Source organism: Platalea leucorodia (genome assembly GCF_965183815.1).
Source record: "Platalea leucorodia genome assembly, chromosome: 26".
Classification (NCBI taxonomy): domain Eukaryota; kingdom Metazoa; phylum Chordata; class Aves; order Pelecaniformes; family Threskiornithidae; genus Platalea; species Platalea leucorodia.
Window position 1 is genome coordinate 1,901,135 of NC_138848.1, and position 16,399 is coordinate 1,917,533.

At 54.8% G+C, this 16,399-nt stretch overlaps 2 protein-coding genes and 1 long non-coding RNA gene across 3 annotated transcripts in view; all 3 read left to right on the forward strand.

Annotated features, from left to right (window-relative positions):
• LOC309600891 (adenylate cyclase type 10-like) overlaps positions 1-3,285 on the forward strand; it is a 34,691-nt gene extending 31,406 nt beyond the window's left edge. The window contains exons 29-31 of the mRNA XM_082333518.1: positions 378-491; positions 650-828; positions 1,491-3,285. Of these exons, the coding sequence (XP_082189644.1) occupies positions 378-491; positions 650-828; positions 1,491-1,674 (477 nt within the window). The 3' untranslated portion in view covers positions 1,675-3,285. The remainder of the gene's footprint in view (positions 1-377; positions 492-649; positions 829-1,490) is intronic.
• A 7,361-nt stretch (positions 3,286-10,646) lies between these two features.
• Positions 10,647-13,814, forward strand: LOC309600893 (adenylate cyclase type 10-like; the record flags this gene model as incomplete). The annotated part of the gene is made up of 4 exons (XM_082333522.1): positions 10,647-10,916; positions 12,018-12,056; positions 12,687-12,830; positions 13,585-13,814. Exons 1-4 carry the CDS (start codon positions 10,898-10,900, stop codon positions 13,812-13,814), a joined length of 432 nt encoding a protein of 143 aa, XP_082189648.1. The 5' UTR covers positions 10,647-10,897.
• A 110-nt stretch (positions 13,815-13,924) lies between these two features.
• Positions 13,925-15,007, forward strand: LOC309600847. The gene is made up of 3 exons (XR_014230479.1): positions 13,925-14,011; positions 14,328-14,416; positions 14,989-15,007. It is a non-coding gene; the product is annotated as an uncharacterized lncRNA (long non-coding RNA).
• Positions 15,008-16,399: the final 1,392 nt, after the last annotated feature.

The following is a 16,399-nucleotide window of genomic DNA, read 5'->3' on the forward strand; positions in this document are numbered from 1 at the left end:
GCCAGCACCCGCTGCGCGTGGAGTCCTCTCAGGCGCCTGGCTCTGGGCAGGACAACTTCCCCGTTGCAATAGGGCGTGCCTTCGCAGGGCCTTGGAAGGGAACCGCTGGGGTCGGACCCTGACTTTTGCCTCTGGTTTGCCTCTTGTGCAGTAAGAGACACAGGGCACCGTGCCCTTAGCACCAGGGGCGTTAGCAGGGAGGCGGGCAAAAGGATCCCTGGTGCCTGTGCTCTGAGCCAGCGGGACTGCGTCTGGGCGGGCATCAGCAGGGGCAGAAACAGGCCCTCTTAAGACAGATGCCAGAGGCAACGGGGGAGGATGAGGCTGGCCACGGGCTCTGCGCCCACGCTCACCTGCTCTCTGTGTGCTTGCGCAAGGCCCTGCTGAAGCTGAATGAAGCGGAGGTCCTGAGGAACTCACTAGAGAAGAAAGCGGATGGGAATGGGACAGCCTGCTTTGAAGAGGCCACCTTCTTCAGCCTCAAAGGGGAGGTAAAGAGACCGGGAGGTCTGGAGGGATCTCCTGGGGGACAGGGCTGGATGTCTTCCCCGGTTGCAGGGGATATCCCTGGCCTCTCCCGCCACTGGCAGATTCCTGCAGGCTCTTGGGCAACTCGTCCACATCGGGATGCTTCCCTTTCCCCGTGCAGGTCTGCTGTCGTATGGGACACGCGAAGCTGGCAAAGAAAATGATCAGGGAGGCTTTGCGCCTGCTCAGAAGGCAGTTCCCCCGGACCTCCGTTGGAGCCTTTGTCAAGTCTCAGGTGGAAAAGTTGCCGTGTGCCGCCTTTGCTGCCAGAAGAGCATCCTCCCTTCCGCAGGAGGCCCGGTGAGAAGCAGAACTGAGAGCTCAGGGGAGGAAGAGCCATGTCCTGCCCGGTCGCAGGCGTCCGGGCCCAGACCTGCCTGGACCTGAGGCCGCGCCTAACCAGACGCATAGGCCTTCGCCGGACGGAGGCATTAAGGAGCCATGTGCGGGTAGAACAGGGAACTGCAGAGCCCCACACTCCCTCCCTCCCTCCCTGCGCAGTCATGGGAACAAAGCACGCCCTTGGGCAAAAAGCAGCTTGCAGCTGGGGATGCGTCTGCCGGCAGGTGTTGGCTGCGGCAGGGGGTTGGGGGTGGCTGGGAAGAGAGAGCTGTAAGCAGGGAGCAGAGGCTGAAGAGGGGCAGGGGGTCTGGAGGCAGGAGCAGGACATGGGGAAGGAGCAGTAGGTGGAGGGGAGGTGTGAGGGTGAGGAAGCTCCGAGGGCGATGCCCCTTTTCCTGCCAGTTCCCGGCTTTGCTTGGTGCCCCCCCGGCGCTGTAGACGCCCCCTCGAGCGGTCAGCTTCCCCCAGCAGCACTTCTTTGTTTGCCCCCTTCCGCTCCAGCAGCCCTCGCTCCAGCAACTCCCTTTCTTCCAGGGAGGTGTCTCCTGGCTGATCGGCCGCCCTGCCTCCGGGCCAGGTGTCCGGTGCCTCGGGGCCCAGCCGTTTCTCTTGTGTGGCAGGAGGAAGAGGCTCGCCTGGCTGCTGCGGCAGAGCTGCTGCCTTTCCTTACTGGAGCACCTCTTCAGCCTGGAGGGCACTTCCAGCGGACGGACGTTCTCCCGCCTGGCAGCGCGCATGAAGGCCAACACGGACAGGGCAGCGGACGCCTATCAGGCGGCAGACTCCCACCACAGACAGCGTTAGAACAGAAGGGGGGAAATGAAGTTCTCTCATTAAACATCTCCTTTTGGAAGACCTTTCTTGTCGGGCCTTTCTTTCTGAGGCACGAAAAGACACGCTGTCGTCTTCTTTCTGTTGAGGGCTACCGTGGCTCCAGCTGTGATGCCTACAGCTCTCTCGCAGGCCCTGGTGCAGAGTCGTGATTGAAGACGCTGCTGATTGGAGGTCACATTAAAGCCAGAGACCCTCTCAAAGCCTAGCCCTCTCTGTTGCTCTTGTTCCTCACCACCCACGTACGGTCAGCCGCCTACTGCTGCTCCCCACCTTTCCCCAGCTAAAGGGGAGGAGAAACCTGTTTAATAAGGCCAGGGTGACAGGAAACGCCCCAGACGCCCAGGGGACTTTGGGCAGGTATCTCCAAAGGTTTTGCCTTGACTGAGCTCATCGGGGGGCGTGAAACAACACACCCTTGTGCCTAGCGTTGCCCCCGTGTCAGTGCCAAAACTCTGCAAGCAATTATGGTCTATAAGCAGCGCCGCAGAGACTGGGGAAGAATGTGGGGACACAGCACGCAGGCAGGTCGTACGTCTGCTCCTCTGCCCTTCCAGCTGGCCGCGCTCCTTCTGGCGGAAGAATTCCTTGGGTTCGTCCCCTCCAGCTGCCTACCAAGGGCTTTGGCAGGAGAAAGGTTTGCATCTGGAGGTTGTCTTCTGCGCTTCTGTCGTGGTTTAACGCCAGCCGGCAACTAAGCCCCACACAGCTGCTCGCTGTGAAAAGGGGCTTAACCAAAGGGGCTTTAGAGTGTAACTACAAAAGTTTACCTATTGTACAAAAGGATTGAAGTCTTGCAATCTCTCAGCGAAGGACAGTTCCTGATCAGAACAGCAACTTGTCTTGAAAACCAGCTGAAACCGACCCTGCAGTTTGGACAAGAGTCAAGGAGCAACTGAGTCTGCGCAAGAACAAGGGGTTACCAGCGGTGAGGAGGAAGAGTCATCAGCCTTCATCCCCACGACCCCCCGCGACCCCCACCAGGAGGCACCGCGCAAGCGCAGTTGGGAGGGGTTTATGGAAACGACCTCTGGGGGCGAATTTTAATACAAAGCGGGGACAGGCCATGCATATGTGTAGGCGTATTGGGAAACCTTATGTACATGTAACACTTTGTCGTATAAATCCGGGACAAGCCACCACGTGGGCGCACACGACTTTGGCGGGATGACCCCCCGTGCTGCCCAGCGCGGAATAAACATACCTACTTTACAGCCTTACGGGCTGTGGAGTCTGTTTCCGCACGTCCGTTTGGCGAGCCAGGCAGGCGAGTCTCGACTGCGGAGCGGACGCTCCTGGGCGCGCCCCGAGCACCTTCCTCGGAGGAGCCTCCGCTGCCAGCCGCTCCCCGCGGAGCAGACAACAACCTCCTGAAGCCGCGGATTAAACGGTATGTTTAACGAGAAGGGCCAGTAAGTCGTACGCTTGGCCGGGGCTGCTGGTAAACCGCACAGAGACGTCTGGCGTGCAGCACAGTCCCCGTAGGGGAGGAGGGTACCCTGGCCGATAGAGCGGCCAAAGAAATTTGCTGGCCGATAGAGTGGCCAAGGAGATTTGCTGAGCGTTAGAGCGGCCGCTAGCGATCTTGGGGGTAGATCGAGCAAATCTGAGGTCACCGCTGCATCCTGGTATCGGGAGCCAGGATGGACCTGCTAATGACTGTATAAGAAGCAGGAGAAGGGTAAGCGGACCTCTCACCAAAAATTCTTTAAATCTTTGCAGCTGCTGAAGGGATATCAACTGGAGCGATAATTCATTTACCCGGCTATTGCACATATTATATGTATGTATTGTATGAAAATTTGTCTGTACGTGTGTTTGAGACACAGCATCGCTGTGAAGTGAGTGCGGGGTCCTGATCCGCTGTTTCGTTGTCCCGCGAGGGAAACGGCCGGAGACGGACGAAGCGAAAGAAAAAGGTTGTAAGGATGTAAAACAGTAACTCTGTAACCCTCTAAGTGGTAAAGTGTGGACCGTGGAACTAACTGTTAAGATACTGTGGGAATACAGGAGAGAACTGGGACCGATAAAATGGGAGGGTCCCAGCAAAGTAAAAAGATACCAAAGAAATCTCCATTGGTTGTATTTTATATCGCTGGAAGGACATGGGGGTCCTCCGGGAGGAAATGTGAATAAATAAACTCTAATTAAGTATTGTAATCAGTGATGGCCATTGTATAAATTAGATGATGAAGCATAATGTCTTGCTGCAACTCCTGTTATTTTTAAGGAGAGAGGGAAAATGGGACCAAGCTCTGTATGCAGGTATGTTTTTCACCCTCCGAAATTACCCTGAGTGGCAGAAAGATTGTGGTTTTAATTTTGCTCCCCAAGATCCCATGGTGTTGGCTTTGGAAAAGGAAAATCAGAAAGAGTTAGAGAAGGTGAAGCGGTGTTGTTCAGCACGTAGCATTGGACAGAGGTGTTTGAAGGTGAAAGGGAAACCCAGAGAGGCGGAAGAAAAGTGCCTTTCCAGATGGGTGGTGTGCAGAAGTGGAAGGATGCAGTTAAGGGGTACAGGGAGGACCCAAGTGGGGTTGTGCAAAGGTTTGAGTGGATTACTAAGAATTTGGCCCCGGATTGGAAAGATGTGGATCTTATCTTAGATGCTATGACTGAAACTGAGCAGCAGCTTGTGTTAAAGGCGGCCCGAGCTCACGTAGCCCAAAGGCAGTTAACTGGTCTGCTCTGGATGCTATCAAGCAGGGGCAGACTGAAACGCCCACGGAGCTTTTTAGATCGCTTACGGGCTGCTGTGAGAAGATTTATTACTATGGAACTGGAGTCAGAAGCTGCCACACAGCAGTTGGTGTATCTGGTTTTGGGACAATCCACTAACGATATCAGAAAGAAACTTCAGAAACCAGATATAAGGAATTTAGAAAGTCGCTGGAGGAAGCGTGGCGAGTATATCGGAATGGGGAGGGGGAGGACAGAAGGAAACTGGGAAAGGAGATAGCGGCTGCGTTAGCTCAGCAAAATTTGGAAAGAATGCAACCAGGAGGAACTGGGCAAACAGGGAGAGGACGGAACAGTAGAGGAAGGGGTAGTTTGAGATATAAGCAATGTGCTTATTGTAAAGGGTTCAGACACTGGAAAAAGCATGACCCAGCAGAGACGTAGTTTGAAGACTGTGGCAAGAAGTACAAGAGAACGATTGCCGGGGACCAGGGGAATCCTCCCTCGCGGGACCCTTGGTAAAAGTTCAGCTAGGGAAAGAAGAGAAACCTGTCGAATTTTTAATAGACACAGGTGCCACATTCTCTGCATTGACTCAAACCTTGTTAAACAGAATGTTAATGATGTGGGAACGCTGGGCAGGTTGAAAAGGCTTTTTCTTGAGACCATTAAAATTTAGAATTGGGAAGAGTGTGGGGATTCACAAACTTCTCTACCTGCCTGAGGCTCCTAGACCATTACTGGGGAGGGACCTATTAGAACAACTAAATCCCGAAATAAAATATAGAAATGGGGAAATTGAATTTAAAATACCAGATGAAAATCACATTGGAATGTTAAGTTTGGTTAAAGCAATACCCCTTGAAATTGGAAGATAGGCGAGGGGTAAAAAGTATTATAGAAGAGTTTATAACATTTGGACTATTAATTGAATGCTCTTCAGAATATAACACTCCCATTCTGCCCGTCAAAAAGCCTGATGGCAAAACTTATCGATTGGCGCAAGATTTGCGGGCTACAAAACAAATAGGTGACGATTTGTATCCGGTAGTGGCAAACCCATGTACTCTGCTGACTGGTTTAAAAGAAACCTATGAATGGTTTACTGTGTTAGATTTAAAGGATGCATTCTTTTGCCTTACCTTGGCTCCAGAAAGCCACAATTTATTTGCCTTTGAATGGGAAAACCCCGATACAGGATGAAAAACCCAACTGACCTGGACAGTGCTGCGCCAAGGATTTAAAAAGAGCCCTACCATTATTAGACATCAATTAGCTAAGGAACTGGAGACCTGGGAGAGGCCCCCAGGAAATGGGATTCTTTTGCAATATGTGGATGATGTCTTAATAACCACAGAAAAGGCTGAAAAGTGTAAGGAACGGACTGCGAGCTTGTTGAATTTTCTGGGACTAAGTGGTTATCGAGTCTCATTACAGAAAGCCCAAATCCTGAAGAAGGAAGTGATGTACCTGGGATTCGTGATTTCTAAGGGACAAAGACAGCTCGGCAATGACCGAAAGGAAGCTATCTGCAGGGCTCCAGGACCGACCATGGTAAAAGAGCCTCGGACCTTTCTGGGAATGACAGGTTGGTGCTGATTATGGTTGCAAGGAACCGAAATTGGAGCTAATGAAGGCTCCAGCTTTGGACCTCCGAGATGTAAAGGCAAGGGGTGGCTCTGGGAATTCTGGCCCAGAAGCTGGGTCCTTATAAACGAGCTGTAGCATACGTCTTTAACCAATTGGATGAAGTAAGCAAAAGATGGCCGGGATGCCTTCGGGCAGTGGCCACCGTTGTTTTGACTATCCAAGAAACTTGAAAATTCACTTTGGGACAAAGGATGATTGTGTAACCTCCGTTTTAGAACAAAAAGGGGGACACTGGCTTTCCACATCAAGAGTCTTGAACTATCAAGCAGTTTTGATGGAACAGGATGATATAGACACATCTACAGTTATCAACCCTGCTTCCTTTTTAAGCGATAAGCAGGAAATGGAGACTGTCGTGCATGATTGTATAGAAACTATTGAGACTCTATATGCGAGCAGACCAGACTTGGAGGAGGAGCCACTGGAGGAAGCCGACCGAAGGTGGTACACTGATGGGAGCAGTTTCGTAAAGAATGGAGCTGGAATGGCAGGCTATGCTGGAACCACCACAGACCGACTGGTGGAAGCAAAGTCACTCCCTAAGGGCACATCTGCACAGCGAGCTGAAATAACTGCCCTAGCGAGAGCGTTGGAGCTGGCCGAAGGGCTGCGAGTAAATGGACGGATTCAAAATACGCCTTTGGTGTAGTCCACGCCCATGGAGCAATTTGGAAGGAATGAGGACTCTTGACTGCTCAAGGGAAAGGTATAAAACATGCTGATCTGATTTATGCCGTACAACTTCCATCAGCAGTGGCAATTATGCACTGCAAAGGACATCAGAAAGGTAACACTGACAGGGAAGTGGGAAATAAATTGGCCGATTAGGAGGCAAGGCGAGCTGTGGAACAAGGGGAGGTATTAAGTATAAATCCTGAAAAATCTTTGCCACTACCTGAAACCATCGAATATGATGAAAAGGATCAGAAGCTGGTCCCTAACTTAGGAGCTGAAATCAGCCCATCAGGATGGGCACTGTTGAAAGAGACCAGAATAATAGTTCTCTTTAGCATATTATGGTAACTTATAAAAACAGAGCACAACAAAACTCACCGGGGAACTGAAGCCTTATACAACTCTCAAATTGTAGCTAGACATTTATATCGGACTCTAAAGACTGTAGTTAACAGAAGTGAAGTATGCTTAAAGAACAACCCAGAAGTAGAAAACCATGTGAAATTTGGCAATATCAGCAAAGGAAATGTTCCAGGTCAAAATTGGCAGATAGATTTCTCGAAACTCCCCAGAGAAGGGGGTTACAGGTATTTGCTAGTATTAACTGACACTTTTTCAGGTTGGCCAGAAGCATTCCCTACCAGGACAGCCAAGGCTCGGGAGGTAACTAGACTATTACTGCAAGAGATAATACCACGTTTTGGGGTTCCAGCAACCGTATCCTCTGACAGAGGACCACATTTTATCTCAAAGGTAGTACAACAAGTTAGCCGCCATTTGCGTATAGATCGGCAGCTTCACACCCCATATCGCCCGCAGTCGAGAGGCCAAGTAGAAAAATGAACCGCTTAATCAAAGAGCAGACGGTGAAATTGGGACAGGAGAATAATTTGCTTGGCCTCAGTCTCTCCCTTTGGCTCTCTTGCGCATACGAACTAGGCCAAGAGCAAAGGAAGAACCGAGCCCTTTGAAATCTTACGTGGACGACCCCATGGAATACAGAAAGGGATGGCCGCACAGGCTGGGGATGAAATTATAACCTCTTACATGGCAGCATTAAGCAAACAACTCAACAAAGTTGAGGAACATGTGGTCGGGACTCGGAGTAGATGTTTGGATGGACCTGTACATAATATCCAACCTGGAGATTATGTCTATATGAGGTCTTTTGCAGAAAGAACCACGGTGGGAAGGATCTTTCCAGGTGCTCCTTACCTCACGGCAAGTACAGCAAGGAAAGCTTACCTTGTCACGACGCTGATTGTAAGCCTAATAGGAAGACTGGGGGCATGAGAGAGTAATACCTTTTTGCAGCTACGTGACAAAATTGCTAGTACCATAAATTGGTCTGACTGCTGGATTTGCTCACACTTGCCCACAAACGCAAGACATGGCCACCCCGTGGTCGCTATCATTTTCCCCAATTTTTCAGAGATAGCTAATGCCTTTGACAATATATCCCTCCCCGAGCACGCAGAGATACCAAAAAGGAATCTCGAATGGCAGAGAGATTTAAGCCTACTCTGGAACGAGACGGAAGGAGTACCTTGTGTCCAGAGGTGCTACCTAGAAAACACCACCCAGAACACGGGAGGGAATAGCACAGACAGACATTGTGGAATTTTGTTGGGGCCTACTCCAATTGCACTAGTTACATCAAGTATGGAGGTGCAAATATGTGGGATAGCAAGCAGACTCGGAGAAACGCCAGCAGTATCCCCAAAGGCTGGCCGACTCCTGTAGGTCAGGGATGGTATTGGATCTGTGGGAAGTGGGGATATAAGGGATTGCCTTTAGGGTGGAAGGGCCAATGTGCTGTAGGGACCATAGTTCCTAACGTTACGATTGCACAGGACGTAACCAGTTTACGCACGCTTGGCCTATTACGCACCTATATGAAACCTGTAACCCATCCAATCAAGAGAAAACTGAACCCTTTAATAACGAGGCCAACCAGGTTTCATAGCTTTGCGAGGTGGTTTCTTCCATGGTTAGGAGTTAGTGAATGAGAAAAGGCCTTAGTTAACATTTCAGCTACAATGGAAATGATCAGTAATGCTACAGCTGATGCGCTCACGGCTCTACAGAAAGAAATTTCTTCCTTAAGACAAGTAACACTTCAAAACAGGCTAGGGCTGGATTTGCTTTTTACTAAAGAAGGAGGATTGTATACGGTTCTCGGTGAACATTGCTGTACCTATGTTAACCAAGAGGATTAAATAGGATTTATCTCAAATTTGGGAAAAACCCAAACTCTTGCATGAAGCGGCCCAAGATAACACATCTTGGGGATTTAGTGACTTAATAGGAACACTAACACCTTGGTTACCAAACTTGGCACGGTTAAACCAATTGTTTATTGCGACTATTAGAGTTGCAATTCTGTCTATGGCCCTGTGTGTGATACTTCGGTGTGCTTGGTGGTATTGCCAGAGCACAGGGGATTCCTACAGCGAAAGGAAAAAGAACCAACTTCGACGAAAACTAGAATCTAACAAATATTTTGAGAAGATGCTACATAAAGAAACAGTCTATTAAAAATAAGCTATAGTAAAAGAATTTACTAACTATATAGAAAAGGGGGGACTGAAAAGGGGCTTTAGAGTGTAACTACAAAAGTTTACCTATTGTACAAAAGGATTGCAATCTCTCAGCAAAGGACAGTTCCTGATCAGAACAGCAACTTGTCCTAAAAACCAGCTGAAACCGACCCTGCAGCTTGGACAAGAGTCAAGGAGCAACTGAGTCTGAGCAAGAACAAGGGGTTGCCAGCGGTGACGAAGAAGAGTCATCAGCCTTCATCCCCACGAACCCCGCGACCCCCACCAGGAGGCACCGCGCAAGCAGAGTTGGGAGGGGTTTATGGAAACGACCTCTGGGGGCGAATTTTAATATGAAGCGGGGACAGGCAGTGCATATGTGTAGGCGTATTGGGAAACCTTATGTATATGTAACACTTTGTCGTATAAATCCGGGACAAGCCACCACGTGGGCGCGCACGACTTTGGCGGGATGACCCCCGTGCTGCCCAGCGCGGAATAAACATACCTACTTTACAGCCTTACGGGCTGGGGAGTCTGTTTCTGCACATCCGCTGTAGCTCACTTTGGCTTTACCTATTAATTGCAGCTCCGTTTGGGACCTGCAGGATGGCAGGGGCTTCATTCCGGGAGCTTCCAGTCACCTGCAGGAGCTCTGCAGATGCAGCTTTGCTTCTGGCACCCTCCGTAGCACAGAATTGCCATGGCCACCCCAGGAACGCCAGGCAGGCCGAGCTTACAGCTGTGCCTCGCCTCCTGCTCCGAAAGCTTCCGTTGCTTCACACCGGCGTCGAGCAGGACTGGGGTCCCTCTGGCGGGTGTGCCTCTGTCTCTTCCCCTCTGTTCCTTGGAGGGGTGATGTCCAGAAATGGGGAACGACTGCTGTGAGGAAGGGCTTCACCAGCAGGCTTGGCTTTTGGGAATGCCCAAAGGCGACGGACGTGGCTGGTGCTCATCCCTGAATGTTGATGTGCTGACAATCTAGAGTGAAGGCTGGGGTGTTTCTGGTGGCACCCAGGCTTAGCCAGGTGTTTTCTATTAGACACAGAACTTAAAAGGGACTTAAAAGTGTATAGTGCGACCACAAGAGAGCTTGGTGGTGGGTGGGAAGTGGAATGGACTGTGTCCTTCTATGGAGGCCATGGCAGCGGTCTCCCTGTAGGTGCTGGCTTTAAGTTGGACAAGCACGCGTCATCCTCTCTGCACCCTTGACGTACTCTCCTCCTTCTTCCTTTTGCCCTCCCTCCATACCTGTCTGACTCCTAGGCTGGTGGGTTGTATTATTTTCCTTATGGATGAGCCTGCACACCATCGGTAGTGGAACTGTGCGGTGGCACGGAAAGGTAGCTCTGGATGGTAGCTCTTTTCTTCAGCACAGGAAGGACCTGGAGGTGCTGGAGAGGGTCCAGAGGAGGCCACAAAAGTGATGAGAGGGCTGGAAGACCTCTGCTATGAGGAAAGGCTGAAAGAGCTGGAGTTGTTCATCCTGGAGAACAGCGTGGAACTGGCTGCCAGGTCCTTAGGCCCACACGGGCACTTCGTGATTGCTGGGTGTCCCTTTTACAGGTTTCACTGCTTTGACAGAGAAATTCCTCCAGCGGAGCAGCACAGAGAGAGGCACTGATGAGCTGGCGCAAACCCTCAATTACTACATGTGTGACATTTTGAAGGGTAAGGGCCGTGCTGTCGGACTCTCTGGCATTGGGCTGTGAGGCTGCTCGTGGAGGGTGGAGGCCGACATGCTGGGCAGCCTGGTCCTGCCTCCGAGGAAGGGCTGGGGCTTTCTGTGGCCCAGAGGAACAGCCAGAGCAGCCAGGGTCTCCTGGCGAGTCAGGACCAGCGCAGGTCCTTTCTGCTCCCCGCTTTCTCAGCAGCCACCTCTGTGCCTCTGGCGTGAACACCCGGCTCCGTGATGCGTTAGGGCCCCCAGCAGGCTGAGGGCATCCGGCAAGTGCCAGTGCGCAAGCGACCCGAGGATGCTGGCGCTGATGTGTGTGTGTGTGTGTTTGTGTGTGACCCTCACAAGCCCCTCAGCACAGGGGACATCGTGACTCTTCCGAGCTGACCGTGAGCACATCATGGCCACCCCTTCAGCAGCACTTGTAGAGCAAAGCAAGGGAGTCCTCAAAGGTGAGGAAGGGTCTGGAGCATCTCTGCTACGAGGAAAGGCTCAGAGAGCTGGGACCGCTTAGCCTAGAGGAGAGAAGGCTCAGGGGGATCTTAGGAATGTGTCTAAAAGCTGAAGGAAGGGTGCAAGGAGGACAGAGCCAGGCTCTTTCCAGTGGTGCGCAGTGTCAGCAGCAGAGGCCACACCGTGGGCACGCTCTGCAACACAGGAGGGTCCCTCCGTACGTCAGAAAGCACTTTTTGACTGTGGGGGTGACTGAGCACTGGCCCAGGTTGCCCAGGGAGATTGTGGAGTCGCCCTCCTCAGAGCTATTCAAAAGCCATCTAGCCACCGTCCTGGGCAGCTGGCACCGCGCAGCCCTGCTTGAGCAGCGTGGTTGGACCAGACAGACCCCAGAGGTCCCTTCCAGCCTCCACCTTTCCGAGACTTGGTGGCATCTCGAGGCCCTGCCTCCCTGCCTGCTGTGTGGGTGCCAGGGCTGGGGCCACTGTGAGCCTGGGAGACGGGCCGGAGTGGTGCTTTCCTGAGCTGTGCCCCACGGTGCACCCTCGCCCAGGTGCTCCTCTCCGGGCAGAGGGGCTTGCTCTGTGGCTTCTGGAAGAAGGTGGCCGCACGACTCTTCCTTTTCCTCCCTCTGTCCGCAGAGATGCTGAGTTTTGGAGGAGACATCTTGAAGTTTGCCGGTACGTACTCGGGACGATGATGCCCACGCGTACTGATCTGCAGCATTTAACTGATGTGGCGGCCGTTTGCTCTGCTCTCCTTCTCAAGAGGCTCTGTGCAGCACCTTGAGCCAGCTTTCTGGCCACGCACACCCCCCCCGCTGCAGCGCCCTTTCCCCAGGCTTCCCTTTGCCCCGGGCCTGCCTGCGGTTTGGCTTTGCAAGGGCTGTGGCTCCCCTCCCTCTGCCCCCGCCTGCAGGGCCCTGGGGGCAAGGAAGCACTGAGAGGAGGAGACCCCCTAGAAAGCGCAGCCCAAGGCGCGTGTTGGGGTGGCAGCGAGGGGCAGGGAGGCCCTGGTGATGCAGAGCTGGGGCTGCCAGGCCGCGAGGGGAGGAGGAGTCCCTGGCGTGCCGCAGCTGCAGAGGAGCGCTCGGGGCAGGGGCTGGCACCGCCGCCGGCTGGCTGCTGCTGTGGCTGGCCCGGGAGAGGAGAGGTGGCCCGGCGCCCAGGGCGTGGTCCTCCAGGACGCTGCCCTCCCACGAGCCCATCTTCCTCCGCACGTTGTGCGGGTTCTGCCGTCCCTGCCACTGAGCGTAGGTCGGGGAGAGTCAGGTCTCGGCAGAGCCTTTGCCTTCCCCTCGCTTTTCCCAGGGGATGCTGTGCTGGTGCTGTGGAGAACGTCGCTCCAGGAGCTGGCTAAGACCATCAGCCTGGTGCTGCAATGTAGCCAGCAGATCCAGAAGAAGTACGGGAGTCGCGACACGCCCGTGGGTCTGAAGATCCAGCTGAAGATAGGTACGGGTGCTGTGCCAGGCGCAGATGCGTGGCACTCTGCCGTGCCACAGGGTGCTTCGCACCGGCAGGGAACGCGGGGATCCCTGCTGGGGCTAGCGCCAAAGGAAAGCATCTCCTGCCAGCGTTCAAGGGGCCAGCTGTAGTCGGAGCAGGGATGGGAGACCAGGACTGCTGGGTTTGCGTGCCTTTGCAGGTGCAGAGGAAGCTTAAAGGCAGAGCGGGGCTCAGATCAAGTATTGGGGTCTTTGAATGGCTGCTTCAGCGCAGATGTCTGGGGGAGGCAGTTAGCCTTTCCTTTTTCCAGCTGGGGCAGCTTTGCATCCTTTCCCCTGCTGGATTCTCCCCTGCCTTTGACAAAGAGCAAAAGGGCCCCGCTTTGCTTACAGCTGTGAGAAGGGCTTTTGCAGGCCGCTGTGTTGTCTCCAGCAGACAGCTCCAACCTGCCTGCATGTAAACGGAGCAGGCGGTGCTCAAGCCCGCTGGTTTGCTGGGCGTCTGGGACGGGCAGCTGGGTAAGACGCCTGGCACTCTCGCGTCTCAGCGACACGTTGTCAACGTCGACTTTGTCCGTTTCTAGACCCCCGTTTCAGGGACCTGTGTCGGTACCCCCCGAGTAGGAAGCCCTCCCCCTCCACAACGCCCGTCTCCCCGCTTGGGCTTCAGATGAGCTTCTGAACAGCTGAGATGCTGGGGACTGTAGAGCTCCAAACGTACCCTGTGTCAGTTGTGCTTCTCCCTCTCTCTCTCTCACCAGGCATCTCCGCGGGGCCCATGAGCCTCCTGATTGCCGGAGACGGGAGGCGGCAGTACTTCTGTATCTATGGCCAGGCCCTGGCTGAAGTTCGTGAGGCCGAGGAGCTTGCGAATGCAGGTGAAGTTGTCCTCTCAGCCACCGCCTGGGAGCTCTGTGTGCAGCGCCGGCTCAGGACCAAGCATCTTGAAGGCAAAAGAGCTGTGAAGGTAGGTGGATGGGACGGCCTCTAGAGCCATTCTGAGGAGCCGGACCTGGCCACCAAGGAGGGAGGTGTCAGAAGGCTGAGGAGCTGAATGTGGCTCACAGCTGTAGCTGTGAAAGCGGGCAGGCGGCTGAAGCGGCATGGATCAGATGTCTCAGTCAGAATGCCAAGACGCTTTACGCAAGCTTGTACACCGCCAAATGAGTCGCCCCTCGGAAGAGGAAAGTGAGTGCAACCTTCCCCTTGTTCTGCGATTGCCAAGGAAGGGGGGGCCTGGCCGCTTTGGGGGCCAGAGAGGAAGCACCGCCACCCTCTTCCCCCTTTCAGGCAGCACTCGTGCTTTTGGTCCTCCTGTGCGTGAGCTGGGGCATCGCTGCTGCCGCCGCCTCCTTCCAGGGGACAGCTCCGCCCGGAGCGTCTGGAGGTGGCAACACGAGCAAACGCACAAGACTCTTTCTGCCCCATTTCCAGTGCCGGCCCCTGCTTTCCAACACCTCGTAGTCCCATCCTCCCAGCGATCACCTGCGTTTTCTCTCCTCAGGTGCCCCGAGTCCTGCTCTTCTCTTGCCCACTGATCCTGATGCGGAGGAGGTGATTATGAAGTACATCCCAGAAGCTGCTCTCAGGAAGGTACGGCCAGGCCACCGCTGCGGGGGGGCTGCTGCATTTTTGGAGGGCAGAAGAAGGGGTGCGTGGCAGAGATGGAGTTCTCACGAGAACAGACCAACAAAAGAAAACGCACCCTGAGACGACATGGCAGGGAATCGGAGCTGAGGGGCACTGGTGCCGCACCGTTGCGCATGTTGTCCTCGGAGAGAGACGGGTGGCGGGAGGCGGTCTTGCGTCGCTCCGTCTTTTCCATGGGTGTGGTCCTGGATGTGCTGCGGACGTGGCAGTGGGCTAAAAGGGAGATTCTCCTGAAGCGCCTAGAGCATCCCTGAGGGTCTTCCCTCATGTCCATGCCTGTCCCAAGATGGGGTGTCACTGGAGCGCCTTTCTCTCCTTTGTCATTTGTGTTATGGTTCGGTATCTGCCTGCCGCAGGCTGGGCAGCCTGCCCGCCATTTGCACCGGGAGGAGGATTATCCCTTCCTCCGGTAGTACCTGCTCTTGCCAGTACGCCTGCTCTCCCTCGGTATCTGGTGTGGGCAGCGAGCCCCCGGGAGAGCAGGATGGCGAAGCTGTCGTGCTCTTGTCTTACAGCTTGATGACAGAGTGCCGCTGGACCTCTTCTCTGAGCTACGGCCAGTCACCAGCCTCTTCGTCCACCTGCAGCTGGCTGCAGATATCAACGCAGTGGATCTGTGCACCATCCTCCACAACGTCAGCAGGATGACGCTAGAAATCCTCAGTCCTCACAAGGCTGAAGTGAACAAAGACCTCCTGTTTGATAAAGTGAGTGTGGGGGAGCGATCGCCTCCCCGTGCCCCGAGAGGGTGGGCAGCGAACAAGAGGGAGCGACTCCCTCTTGGGCATTGTAGCAAGGCGTGCTGCATCTGTCCTTGGCAGGGCTGCACGTTCCTCTGTCTGTTTGGACTCCCTGGAGTAAAGCTGCCCTGTGAGAGCCTTCACGCCTTGCAGAGCGCTCTTCAGATCTTCGCCTTGTGCTCCACGATGCGCGTGGAGATACAGTGAGTCAGCGTGTGGCGGGGCGGGGGCGTGCACGCTGCCTGGGACAGTGCAGGGGACCTTTACCAGAAAGAGATGTGCCTTCTAGCTTGCCCTGCCTTGTCCCTGGCAGGCAGGAGGCAGTGCCCTGAGAGGTGGCAGGGATGGGAACCCAACGACGGGCACCCACGGGGGGCGGGGACCCAGCCACGGGGGATGGGAACCCCACCACGGGCACACACGGGGGACGGGGACCCACTCACGGGAGGCAGGGACACACCGACGGGCACCCACGGGAGACATGGACTCACCCACGGGTGAAATGGACCCACCCCTGGATGCCCACGGGGTATGGCACCCACTCCCGGGGGGCAGGGACCCACCCATGGGCACCCATGAGGGCAGGGACCTACCCACTGGGGATGGGAACCCAACGATGGGCACCCATGTGGGGCGGGGACCCAGCCACAGGGGTAGGGAACCCACCCATGGGTGCCTACGGGGCCTGGGACGCACCCACGTGGGGCATAGACCCACTGACGGGCAACCACGGGGGGCAGGGACCCACCCACGGGGGCTGGGAACACACTCATGGGTGCCCACGGCGGCCGGGAGCAAGCCATAAGGTGCAGGGACCCAACCATGGGGGCGGTGACCCACGCACGGGAGACGGGGACCTACCCATGGGTGCCCACTGGGTATGGGACACACTGCCGGGGGCCAGTGACGCACCCATGGGCACCCATCGGGGCATGGACCCACCCACGGGGGATGGGAACACAACCACGGGCACCCACGGGGAGTGGGGACCTACCCGCGCGGGCTGGGAACCCAGCCATGGGCGCCTAAGGGGGACGGGAACCCACCCACGGGGGGCAGGGACCCACCCACGGGGGCTTGGAACACACTCATGGGTGCCCACGTGGGCTGAGACCCACCCATGTGGGGCAGTGACCTGACAATGGGGGCGCAGACCCACCCGTGAGATACGGGGACCCACCCACGG